Source organism: Ambystoma mexicanum, chromosome 1q (assembly GCF_040938575.1).
Source record: "Ambystoma mexicanum isolate Mex_15411 chromosome 1q, UKY_AmexF1_1, whole genome shotgun sequence".
NCBI lineage: Eukaryota > Metazoa > Chordata > Amphibia > Caudata > Ambystomatidae > Ambystoma > Ambystoma mexicanum.
The window spans coordinates 671,012,565-671,025,654 of NC_090922.1; the positions used below are offsets into that span (position 1 = coordinate 671,012,565).

The 13,090-nt window shown below is 46.4% G+C and overlaps 1 protein-coding gene across 1 annotated transcript in view; it reads left to right on the forward strand.

Annotated features, from left to right (window-relative positions):
* The window catches only part of SLC44A3 (solute carrier family 44 member 3), an 826,819-nt gene that overhangs the window by 575,100 nt on the left and 238,629 nt on the right, over window positions 1-13,090 (forward strand). Inside the window, exons 9-10 of the mRNA XM_069641271.1 lie at window positions 1,415-1,601; window positions 1,914-2,079. Of these exons, the coding sequence (XP_069497372.1) occupies window positions 1,415-1,601; window positions 1,914-2,079 (353 nt within the window). The remainder of the gene's footprint in view (window positions 1-1,414; window positions 1,602-1,913; window positions 2,080-13,090) is intronic.

Below are 13,090 nucleotides of genomic sequence, written 5' to 3' on the forward strand. Positions count from 1 at the left end.
ATTTTGACAATGAGTTACCTGTCAGCACCGATGTCATCTCTACAAGATTTGGGAGCTCACTTTGTAGTTGATTTCAAGTACTCTATTAAGGCCAGGCCATTGCTCCTGACAGCCTTACTGGAACCCCGCTTAATGGACTGACTGAACAGCGTCTTCTGTGACTTGGACCCCTTTTTCATCCACTACAATGCAGAGTGTATACGAGGATCACTTCTTTGAGCACTTCCAGTTGCTCAAGACGGCTCCTGCTTTTATGGCTTATTTCAAAGGTTTGATTAAGGACCTTCTAGCTCAACCTGATTCATTCGTGGCATCTCCTCCTTCTCTCCTGTACATCCATCTCATACTCCACCTGCTCCTCTAATGCTGCCTCCGGTTCAACCGGCCCTGGTCATCAATCCACCCCGGCCAGTGGAAAAAGCCAGTTGAGTCTCGGCTGCTGAACCTACCTCTTCCTGATTCTGGGGATGGTTTGGTTCCTACAGACCCAGGCCTGGTCAGAGATGATCCCCCTCAGGATGCAGCTCAGGGCGACAATGAGATACGCTCTTCAGCTTGTGCCTTTCACCAGGAACCCATTGGGGGAAAGAGAGATCAAGTGGCAGATTCTTTGCATGTAGCAGTGCCGGTAGAACCATGCTGAGCACCACGGAATTTCACTAGCTTGTAAAAAGGATCTGGAAGTGAACATGTTCTCCTACAGTACTGTGTAGTGATTCATTCCCCATAATGCATTGCTACATTACATGTCACAGCTCAAAGCTAAAATGCACACTTAGACAGAATTAAGTGATTATTTTACTGTAAATTTTACTTGTATGTATCATTGCATGCTGTAACTGAATATTTGCGTGCACACACACCCAAGGAAAACCCAAAGTCACTCTGTGCTCCACTGAGTATCAGATTGGTATGGACGGGGCGCCTCATCATTATGTTCTTTAACCGCACTAAGAGTGGCAACCATAGACAAAATTCTTATCAATTTCTAATAAAAAAACAGTATCATCAAAGTAACAACAATCATAGATAATTACAGTAATAGCAACATATTAAAGCTGTCCAAAATTGTTAAAGATACAATGTACTGAGAAGCATGGAAACACAAGCAGCTCTTAAAACAATATTTGACAGCTCTCTCCCCAACCTGAATAGCCACAGTGGCAATCAGTACATAGAAGCAAGTGTAATCGATGAAGCACTTGTTCTGCTTATTCAGGCCCCCCACTAATGATGGAAAGAGACATTTGTTACGTAACATAAAGGCTTTTGCATTGGCTTTGCTACTTATGACCCTTATTACCTACTAGTATCTTCTGCTGTTGTCATAGAAAATATAATCTGATCAGAAATAAGTATTCAGTTCAATGTAATAACTGTGTTTTATGCTGTCTTTTGTTTTGTCTTCCATTAGGCTGTTCTTCTTAGCCTGATACTTGTGCTAAGAAGAAGGATACAGATGACGATTCAGATCATTCGGATAGCGAGTGACTTTATAAGTCAGGTTCCACTCCTGCTCCTTCAGCCGCTATGGACCTTGCTCATTCTTATTTTCTTTTGGGTCTTCTGGGTGGCCGTTCTTCTTAGTTTAGGAACCGCAGGTACGTGCCTTTGTTTGTAATACTTTATCCTTATGGATATTTGTTAAGGCGAAAATTACCCTTTTTACATGAATATTTGTTCTTATCAGTACCTGTTGGCGCCGTTGCAATCTGTTGCGAAGTTCATATTATTTCATATTTTGGTCTGATGCTAGTGCAGCTATTATTTCAGTCTGTGAAAACTGCGCAGTCAATGAACGCGTTGCATGTCGTAGGTTCAGTATGCTATATTGTGATCTAGAATATGCAGGTTAGGTGCCATCTTTGTTGCCGATTCAGTGATGTAATTATATGAAATGATGTTTCCCTTAGGTACTGCTCAGGTTGTTTCAAAAGGACAAGTGGAGTATCGATCACTTGCCGGCATTCGATACATGTGGTGGTATCATTTGGTTGGCTTGGTGTGGACCAGTGAGTTCATCCTCGCTTGTCAGCAAATGGTCATTGCAGGAACAGTGGTCACTTTGTACTTCAACAGGTATGTACAACACTTGGTCCATAGGTTCCTCAGTGTATGATTGATAACATTCTCTTTCATATGGCAGAAATTAAAAGAAAAGGGTAGATCCCCAAACCTTGCACCTTTCATTTTGTTTTACTGATGGTGGATAGCCCATGCTTCAGATGGAGAATATACACAGAGCATATTGTTCAGGGATGTCCCTGTTATTTTGCCTTCTCTACAAGGTTTTCTACAAGGTATTGCTTAGATACATTTACTGGCATATTCTGTTATATTCACACATATGCACAGGACTACCATATTTGTTTGTATTATTAAAGAAGCCACTATCAAATAGCCTGTATGACCCTCCAACCAATACTAGCTGCCCCCCACAGTGATGAACCTTCCATGGGCTGGGCTTATTCATTACTTATCAAGGGATCTGATGACCTGCAATCCTTTATGACTTGGCCATGGAGGAATGAGATGCACCGCTATTCACACACATGTACAGTGTGTAAAACGTGGAATAAATATATAGCACAGTCCTTAGGCCCTCCACTTTCATAGAAATTTCTACAAATTTCAATTCCAAACTGACCAACACCACCCTTCCATTACTTGCTGTTCCTAAAACTCTGACCCACCTAACAACATGTTTAGCTAAAAAGGCAGTTGTTTCTATTCAAAAGAGTCTCAAAGGATACAAGCAGAACTTCCACAGCCCCATACAATGACCACAGTGGCTAGACTGTACCTGAGATTACACTCTTTTATGCTTCAGCTAACGTTCCTTATTTATTCTGTGCTAGGGCACAGTAAATGTCTACCGGCTCTTTTTGTGTGCATCTGTGCTTTTCCTACTGACTGGGAACAATTGAGCTGACAAATGTGTATATTACATTAGAAACATATAGTCAGGTCTAAGAAACCACGCACCCCTACGTTGCGCTATACCCGCTCCCAAAGTCCTTCACCAGCAAATATATATGTGGAGAGTCCATGCAGAATGTACATTCTGCAATGGTCACATTTCTTGATCAGGTACTTGAGGCCCCTATTGTTTGTGTCCTTGCAAGTGTGAAGAGTTTGTATTTGCTGTATCTGTTCCTTTATGTGGCTGCATTGAATGCAGTAGAATGCACTAGATCCTTCAGTAACTTAAACGTGAGACACAAGAATAGGCAGGGAAAATCATTTCTCGCTCTACGTGGCACTTGAATAGAGTCTGACCTGAATATCTCTACTTATTTCAAGATCTCAGCCTAGTAACTGTTTAAGGGGGCCTATCAGTTATCTAAACAGCATGCCAAAATTTAAGACCCTGCTTCCAGTCCAGTCTGATTCTCTTCTGCTTTGGCCTTAGCTGTCTACTATGTAATCTTTGTTCACAAGGTCTCAGCCAGGTTACAGTTAAACCTTTAAATGCCCTTAGGATTTTATATGTATATGTCCTAAAGTATGGTCTAACTTTGCACTTAGTACATTTATATGCATCCAGAATTGGGCGGGGGCAGTGCTCCCTATGCCTACTGCACCCAAAACGTTAGATAAGATTCAGCAGACGTGGAGGATGGTCTCTGTAAATATGCCATCAGAATCTATTCATTCTTGCACCATCTCAGAATAACAAGAGGTATCAATTGCGATGTTGGACTACAATTGGTGCCAGCTAGCATGCCAAATTAAATTTAGTCTGCTGCATGTGATTGCCCCCTTTCTGGCTATGTGTGTGACTCTTCCCCCACAGCCTCTGCATATGATGTCAGTTTGGTTGATAAGGCCTTGGTCAAGTTCCAGATGTCTTAAACAGCTTCATATTTGAACATCATTTTCTGAAATTATGATTGCCGATTAGTAGAGATCTCAAGTCTCAGGGCTGTATACCACATAACACACACAATTCAACAAGCTGTTACAACCCCTTTATTTTCCACTATCGGGCTGAGGGTTTGGAGAAATGCCTATTATGGTAGGGAACCAACTCAAAAATCGACTCCTGATGCAACCATGGGAGGCAGTAGGTATAAAGGAAGTTCAGTGAAGGCCCTACTCTAAATGGATCTAGTGCCCTAGGTCTGACATGCAGTTCCCTAAACTAAATCCCTAAAGTGTCCTTCATATTACTGATTTTCCCAGGGTAGCTTAAAGTGTCCCAGCATATGTGTTGGGATTTCTTGGCTATGGTATTTCGTCTCCTGGGATGTGATTGCCTTGAAACTGCTACCTGGATAGATCTTTTATTGTACCCCTCTTGCCATAGGGGGCAATATCATACCTGTAGTTCCCCTGTTGTCCAAGGGGTTCTTCTTTTTGATTTTTAGATAAGATGTATCCCCCTTACTTGGTCATACCTGGGTAGAAATATCTCCTCTCCCGCCCCAGCATGGGTTTTCAAAGGTTATGAGCTTGTTTAATTGGGCTAGTGGCCATGCTGCTGCTACCAGTATATGGGCTAGAGCCCCCCAACTAGCTTTCTTCAGGTTATTCTGTTATGACCTGGCTCTAACTATCCATTGGGGCCAGGTTCCTAGCGAGATTCCTAGCAAGCTCCCTAGTCTAGCATTCGCTGTCCAACAGTTGCCTGATTGGCTTGGTGACTTCCTGTTATGTATTTTTCCTAGCAGTTGGCCTATTTGGCATTATCTGCACAGGTTCTCACCGCCTAGCTCTTCATCTCCTCCTTCTCTTGCTACACACAATTCATATTCTAGTACGCCTTATTAAAGGTGTGTTCTAAGAGTAATTGCCACAATGAGTGCTCTGGTTGATGGGCGATGTTCCCATTAGAGTATTTATTTATGTATTTGGTTATTTATTTAGCGCACCTAACCCAGAGGTATCTGGGCGCAAGTTTACAGGTTACAGTAGGGTACAAGCAATGCCATTACATATAGCAAGATACATACATATTTTGGGCTAGGCGGCATATTGTACTACAAGTGCAAGTCTCTCTCTGATGTGATATGTATCATTAGATATAGCAAGGTATATACATAATTAGGGCTAGGCGACATATTGTAGTACATGTGCATAAAATCATTTAATAGAACTGTTTACAATGTGAGGCTTATAGCAGTCTCTATGAGCAAAGGGCCATGTGTTCCGTTTTTCACGGAAGGCCCAGAAGGCTGGCTCTGCTATTAGGTTTGCTGGCAGGGCATTCCAGAGTTTAGCGGCTAGTACTGGGAAACTCTTATGCCACCCCGCCCCCGCTTTTTCTAGTGTATATCTCGGTATAGTTAGTAGGTTGACCTGGGACGATCTAGTGGGTCTGTTAGTTTGCTTGTTTGTGAACTTAATGTTTAGGTATTTATTCATGATAGGTATTTCCTTAATGCTGTCACCGCCTTCCCACAAGGCTGGGGTTGAGTCTCATTTGATTTCAGATATTTGGTATATTTGAATAATCGAGATTAGCCCGTGGCCTGGCTCCCACGGTCCAGGAAGGCAAAAACCCTGTTAGTCCATGTTGGCATCAGGCAATATGGCCATGGTGGCCCACTGATCCTTAGTTCCTTCTTTCCCACTCGCAAGTGAACTTATTTTCTTGCTTGCAGCATCCACACACTGATTCTTGGTGCTTGATCTATGTGTTTTCTTCAACTGCTGTAAGATTTTCATTTTACTCAATTCTTTTTTTTTTTTTGCAAATTGAATTTTATTGATTTCAAAAGAACATTGAAAGATAAGGGACAACCTGGGGGGCATATGCCTTCTTAAAAAGTATACAACTCTGGAACTTCCACAAAAACTTGTTTTCTTCACCCCCACCCCCTGTGCTCCCTCCTGTCCTTTTAACCACAATAACACATGTGTATGGATCGTTGGGCTTTGAATAAAACAGTCCAATCCTGTGGTGGTCGGCCACCTTTCTCAGCAAAGTCAACCTAAATCCTGTAACTGTTTATGTTTTTACCTAGGCTGAGCCGAAGTGTCTTTGCCATAAGGGTTCTACATCACCTTGTCCAATGCCTTTTGCAAATTTCTGCCATTCTCCCTCCATATCCGCACTACCACCATGAATTGCCGCCGTGATCTTTTCCATGAGGTAACTATCCTTTGCTGTGTCAGTCCATTTTTTTTTAGACTGGGGAGTTACCCTCACTTCCAATGTCAGGCTTGGCATGCCCCGGCCGCCAACAGGAGAAAGTGTACCATGGAGGGCAGGGGTTGCCATTCCTCCTCCTGCTTATCCAAGCCAAACAACACCAGCAGGGGATCCAACTTTTATTCCCTCCCCCCACATCCTTGATCCACCCCAGGACCTCCTCTCAGTACATCTGGACCTTCGAACAACCCCACCACATGTGCCAGTAGTCCGCTCTTCTTCTGCAACCATGCCAACATAGGGGATTCGCCGTAGGAAACATTTTGGATAGCCGCACCGGGCCGTATTGCCACTGGTGCAGTAGCTTCAGAGGTTTAAAGTCATTGCATTGAATGCAATAGCATTGAATGCCATACCTGAGAAAAAAAAGCATCAGGAAAAAGCATCAAATGCATTTATTTTCATTTTTTTAATGGGTCGGGGGGTCCCCACAACCTCTCCTTTTTTAACCTTTAAAACCCATTGTTATTCAACTAAACCCTTTACCTTTAAAAAAAAAAGCATTGGATGCTTTTTTCCCGATGCTTTTTTTCACTGGTATGGCATTCGATACTATTTATTTTCAAATTTGTTTATTGGCATTTGTTATTTGTTATTTGTTATTTGTTACAAGCACAGGATAATTACCATGACTGCCATCAAATAATAAATCACATTGCATCACGGATTATTAACATTTACAACTTAACATTGAAACTTTAACTATCTCCAAGTGTTTTGTTTCTTGAGAAGCCGGTGCCGAGTGGGGGCACAGGGGGGGATTAGGACTTTCAGGGGAGGGGAACTTCCCTTAGCAGGGATCGCATGAAGTTATGATTGGGCTGCCTCGAGGACTCCAATTCTGTCCTTAGGTCTTCCTACTGTGGGTTTGTGCTGGCTCAAGGTGGCTTATCGTCGGAGGGGTAGAACAAGGGGTCTGTGAGTCCTTTCCAGGCGTCTAAGGTCATACTCGAGGCATCTGTGGATCTGGCCACACTTTCTTCCCAGGCTTTCGTTTCTGCCAGCACCCATCGTTTCAGTTCTCTGTGCCAGATTTTCTGTTGTGGTCCCAATGGTTTCTTCCAGGACATTGCAATTGTCCTCTTAGCCAGGATACACATAATGTCCATTAATCTAACGAGGTGCTTTAGCTTTGCTGGTCTGGGGTATGTGCCGAGTAGGCACTCCGCAGGAGTCCATTCATATCTGGTCAGCCCCAGATTTTCACTTGTATTCTGTATTAAAGACCACAGGGATTGTGTCCTGGCACACCGCCAGAATGCGTGGAGCAGGTCCGCATTGTCCATTTCGCACCAAGTGCACTTGGAGCTCTGAGTTTTATGGAGTTTGGCCAGCCTGGATGGGGTTAGGTATGTCCGATGCAGAAGATTCAATTGTATTTGTCTAAATCTAGGATTCCTGGATACTGTTTTAGGAAATGACAGAGCCCTTTCCCATTCCCCAACTGTTAATTCTCGGCCTATGTCTGCTTCCCATCTGGATTTCAGTCCAGCACTGCGTGGGTTGGGGGTGTCATTTAGGTGGCTATAGATCTGAGACACTGGTCTCCCTCCTTCTCCCAGTTCATACAGTAGCGTAATCAGGGGGTTTGTGTCTGGTTCCTCTGGCCATGTCGACCATCTGGCACGTGCCGTGGATCTTAATTTTTGATACCACAGAAACTGGCCTGTGTGAACATCATTTTCTTCTTGAAGCGTTTCAAATTCTTTGAACTCCCCCTCCGTGTACAAGTCCCCCCATGAGTATATCCCCTTCCGTTCCCAGTGCCTGAGGTGTTGCAGGTCCCCGGGGGATCTGCATAGGTCCGAGACCAGCGGTATGTTCGGGGAGTATTGGTGTTTGACATGGGCGAGGGATTCGGTCCTATGCCAGATTTTGCATCCAAGGGTAACCATTAGGGGGGCATTTCTTATCAGGTGGGTGGGGGCCCAGGAAAGTTCTTTCATATACAACGGGGAGACCAGTGGCTGCAGGAGTGGCGTCTCCGATGTGGCATCGTTTGCTAGCCACTTGGTGACAAAGCTAAGCTGTGCTGCCAGATAGTATTTTTCAAAGTTTGGGAGTTGGATTCCCCCCTGAGTATACGGTAATGACAACGTGGTAAGCGCTATCTTACGTCTTCCCTTCCCCCACAGGAAGTCTCTCAGCATACTTTCCAGTAGGCGAAAGAAGGGCGCTTTGATGTAGAAGGGTAGTGGCATTCGATACTATTGCATTAGATGCAATGATCAGATACCAGCTTCAGACCATGGAGTTTGTACTAGCAGGATATGGATGTTTTATAGGCCCTCCCACAAATAAGTTGCCATAAATATCTGTCCAATTCCACACCCATATCCCGTGCCCATTTCTGGCAGAAGCCCTCCACTACGTTCCCCTTTGTTACCAGCAAGGCGCTATAGAGTAGTGAGATGAGACCCTTCATCTCTGTGTGACCATCAAGGACTTTTACGACGGGAGTGAGGTCTCTTTGTATCTTTGCCTTCCATTTCTCTGCTGTGAAAACACCTTTCAAACGAAGGTATAAAAGCACCATCAACCTTCCTTTCCCCAAAACTCGTTTCCAACTCCTGGAGGCCTATAAACTTCCCCCTGTCCCACAATGTACCCACTCTGGAAAGTCCTGCCCCAAACCAATTTTGGTATTTATCCAACTAGGGTATTTCGTCACGCACCGGTGGGGACCCAGATGTGACTCATTGGGGAGGGCCATAAGGTAATTCTCTGTGTCGTGGGTCTCTTATTTAGTACCTCCCAGTAAACCCCCAGAAGCAGGTGTTCGCTGATTCTCCTCGGGAGCTGACCCCTAGGGACCCAAAGCCATTCCCCCACTGCAGCTGGGTGCAAGTGTTGGTTTTCCAGAAAAAAACATTGTTTTCCACAGTCCTGCCGTAGATGTGGGACTATGTCCTAAGCTGGGCAGCCATGTAATATAATGGGCAATCTGGGAGTCCCACTCCCTCTTGGTCCTTTGGCATTATCAATGTATTGTACTCTACTCTAGGTTTTTGATTCTGCCACAGGAACCGCATCACTTCTTTCAAGAGGATCTCAGGGGCTCTGATTGGCAACATTTGGAACAAATATAGGACCCTCGGCAATAGGTTCATTATTAGAGCATTAAGCCTACCCATCCATGACATCTGTCCTTTCACCCATCCGGCCATTTCGTTGAATAAGGTCTGAAATGGGGGGTGGTAATTGGATGCAACCAGCTCCTCCCCTGGCCTCACTATGGTGACTCCCAGGTATTCTATGCTTTCACACTGGATTTCTAACCCTAAAGGCCAGAGGACTTCGACATTTCTCTTGCCATCCCCAGCAAAGGAAAACATCACTGATTTATCCCTATTTACTTTAAAGCCTGAATAGTGCCCAAATTCCTCAATTATCACTAGGGCCCTGGGATCGAACTCAGGGGGTTCACCAGGTGCAACAGGACGTCATCAGCATATAACCCCACCTTGAATTCTGTACCACCCATCCTAATCCCTTACACTCTGCCAACACCTCCATCGTAAGCGCAAACAGGACCGGTGAAAGTGGACAGCCCTGCCTCGTACCTCTCATCAGTTTAATGGGCATCGATAATCTCACATTGACTGTCACGCGAGCCACCGGGGGGAATCATACAATGCCTGTATCCCCTTCAGGAACCAGACCCCCATCCCGTACTTCTGTAGGACCCCACAGAGGAAGTCCCAGTCAACCTGGTCTAATGCTTTCTCAGCGTCGAGGGAGGCCAGCACTGGATTGCCCTCCGTTTCCCCTGCAGCCTCCATCAAATATAATGTCTTACGAAGTGTGTCAGCCCTGGACGAAACCCACCTGGTCAGAGTGAACCATTTTCTGCATGAGCCCCTCCATTCTCGTGGCCGGGATCCTAGTAAAGATCTTAGCATCAACATTTGAAAGGAAGATCGGACGGTACGACTTACAAAGCCTTGGGTCTCGTCCTGTCTTGTGTATAACTGTTATAAGGGCTCTTCCAAATGAGGGGGGTGCCTTCCCCAAAGTCGGGTTATTATTAAACACCTTAGCCATGTGGTGGGCCAGACCGCCTGCAAATGCTTTATAGAACCGTACCGTATAGCCATCCTCGCCTGCAGCCTTCCCCACCTTAAGTCTGCTAATGGCTCTCAGTACTTCCTCCTGTTTGATTGATTTCTCCAGGTCTGTGGCCTCACTTTTCTGTAGGATGGGGAGGGAGGTCTCACTTAAATATCTGTCAAGCTCCTCCTGCTCCAGCTCTCTCCCTGTGCTGTAGAGTTGCTCATAGAATGAGGCAAATTCCTGGGTGACTTCCCCAGTAGTAGTGTGTGATTCTCCTCCCGAGTCCACCACTTCTGACACCCACCTTTCCGCTCTCTGACCCCTTAGCTTCAACACCAACAAGGCATCTGCCTTTTCTCCCTTCTCATAGTATCGTTGTTTGAGAAACTGTAGGCCTGATACCGCCTTCCCCATTTCAAGCTCCTTCAACTCACTTTGTTTCTCAATTGCCATTTTCAGTTTGTCGACGTCCTTCACCCCTCCATCGTCTACCTCGACTTCCAGCTTCCAAATCTCCCCCCTCAGTATCTCCACCTGACGGGTCCTCACCCTCTTCTTTGAGGCACCTCCCTTATCAGAAGGCCCCTCCATGTGGCCTTAGCGGCTTCCCAAACTGTACAGAGATCCACCTCCCCTGTGTCATTTATTCGGAAGTATTCCTCTATAGCTTCCCCCATTTCCTTAGTGAAGGCCAGGTCTCTGAGTAAGCCATTGTTGCAGCACCATAGTGATTCCCTAGGTCTGAGGCCCATCAAAACTATCCCCATGCCAACCATGTCGTGGTCCGACCGGCTGATAAGGATGATCTCACTGGTTGTCACCCTCTGAACATGCCTATGGTTAAGAAACCAGTAATCTATCCTTGGACTGGAGAAAAGAACATACAGCCTCTTGTCTCTTGTGGCTGGGTGGCATTCCCTCCAGACATCAATTAACCCCTGATCACACATATATATATCCAAGGAGTCCTCCCTCATCCTGTGTACACCCCCTTCCGGCTGTACCCTGACCCTCGCTATGATCCAGGAGCCGACATGCTCACATAGTGAAGTCCCCCCCCAGAAAGAGGAGTCCCACCGTTCGGGTGAGGACCTCTTAAATGACTCCCCGTAAGAACTGGGTCTGCCCTGTGTTCGGGTAGTACACTGTGGCGAAGGTCACCTGAACACCCTCCATCATCCCAGATACCACCAAGACCCTCCCGTCTTCCCTCCTCCAGACCTTTGGCTCAACTATAAGCATCCTCCGATTAATGAGGATACCCACTCCTCCATTCTTAGTATTTCCCAATGCCCAGAACGTCTGTCTGACTCGGGCCCCTGGGATGCGCCTCTCCTCCCCCCAGATCAGCCTCGTCTCTTGGATCAAACGCACATCTAAGCCCCTATATCTGAACTCCCTGTCCAGCAGCGACCACTTAGTGGGAGAGTTCAGACCCTTGACATTAAGGGTCCCCACCCTAAGCACATCGGCCTGGACACCAACGTCAAGTTGCGACATTCTGAAAAGTGAGCAGATGCCCCGACCACTCTATTCCCCTTAAGTCCCTAGAATCCATTTGTTTCAGGACTGTCCCCCTTCTCCTCCCTTCTCCTCCTATCCGCTCCAAATCCCCCCTCAATCCCCTCCTCCTGGTCACCCTTCCCCTGGCACCCCTTCTGTTCTTGAGAGACACCCACCGTGTGATGGGCCGTCAGAGGGGACCAATGCTTCGCCCACCGCTTCTCTTTGAGTTCTCCCCCCCCCCCCCGTCGGCCCATAAATTTCGCAGGCCCCCGGGGCCAACCATTCCCATCCAGTCTATATTTCTCTGCCAGGACTGTAGTCTTTATTTCCCCGAAGGCGGAGTGTTCAGTTTCTTATATTTCCTGCCCCCTGGCATCCTTCTTTTTACACTTGGATCCCCCTCCTGACTGTGTTCCATTGGCTTGCCGCTCCTGCCCTCGTCAGGGTCTGTATTCGAGGCCACCTCTTTTAAGACATGTAGAACCTGTTGTGCCTCCTGTCCAGTCGTGCTTCGATAATCCACTTCTCCTCTTTTGAATGTCATTGCGAAGGGGAAGGACCAACGGTATCTGATACCCTTCTTTGTGAGCCCGTGGGTCAGGGAGCGGCAATCTCTTCGACCGGTCAGTGTGAGGCCCCAAAGGTCTTGAAACACCTTGATCATGTCCCCTTCGAATTGAATACTGCCCGAGCAGTCCTCCCGTACAATGTTCTTGGTATCGGAAGCAGCCTCTTGGATTGCTGGCTATTGACCCCTTTATGTGCTTTCTACATACTTTCTACGAACTGTGAGGTGTGGCTTGACACGTCAGTGAGGGTGAGGTTGCTTTCCTCTGATCGCTGATCTCCAAGAATGCAGAGGAGAGGAGACGAGAGGAGAGGAGAGGAGACGAGAGGGCCAACGCTTTGTCCAGACCTTGTGGAATTGTGGAATTAGTGCACTGATACTGATACTGGTGCTGGTGCTGGCACTGGCGGTCTGCCCAGTGGTTTGCCTGGCAGCGGGCGCTTAGCCCTGACGCTTAGTCTGACCGGCGGATCTGCGGAGCCCTGTGGCCACACCAGTGAGTTTATGGTGTGGTCTGTGGTCCTGCTAGTGTTATATTAAAAGATACAGAGATATTGGATAGAAGTGAAAAGAAAGTGAAAAAAAGTGAAAAGTAAGCGAAAAGAATTGAGACCCACCCCCTGCCTGCCGCCAAGCGGTAGTCAAGCTTGAGTGCTGGGTGCCTGTGTCTCTGGATTCTGTACCTGTGCCTGTGCTCGTGTTTGAACAAGGAGAGGGGAGAACTACTCTATTGCTCCCACTGAACGGAGCGTATATCTCGCTGCCAGAACGCGTTATGGCAGGTGGATTTCGCTGCGCTGCTACTT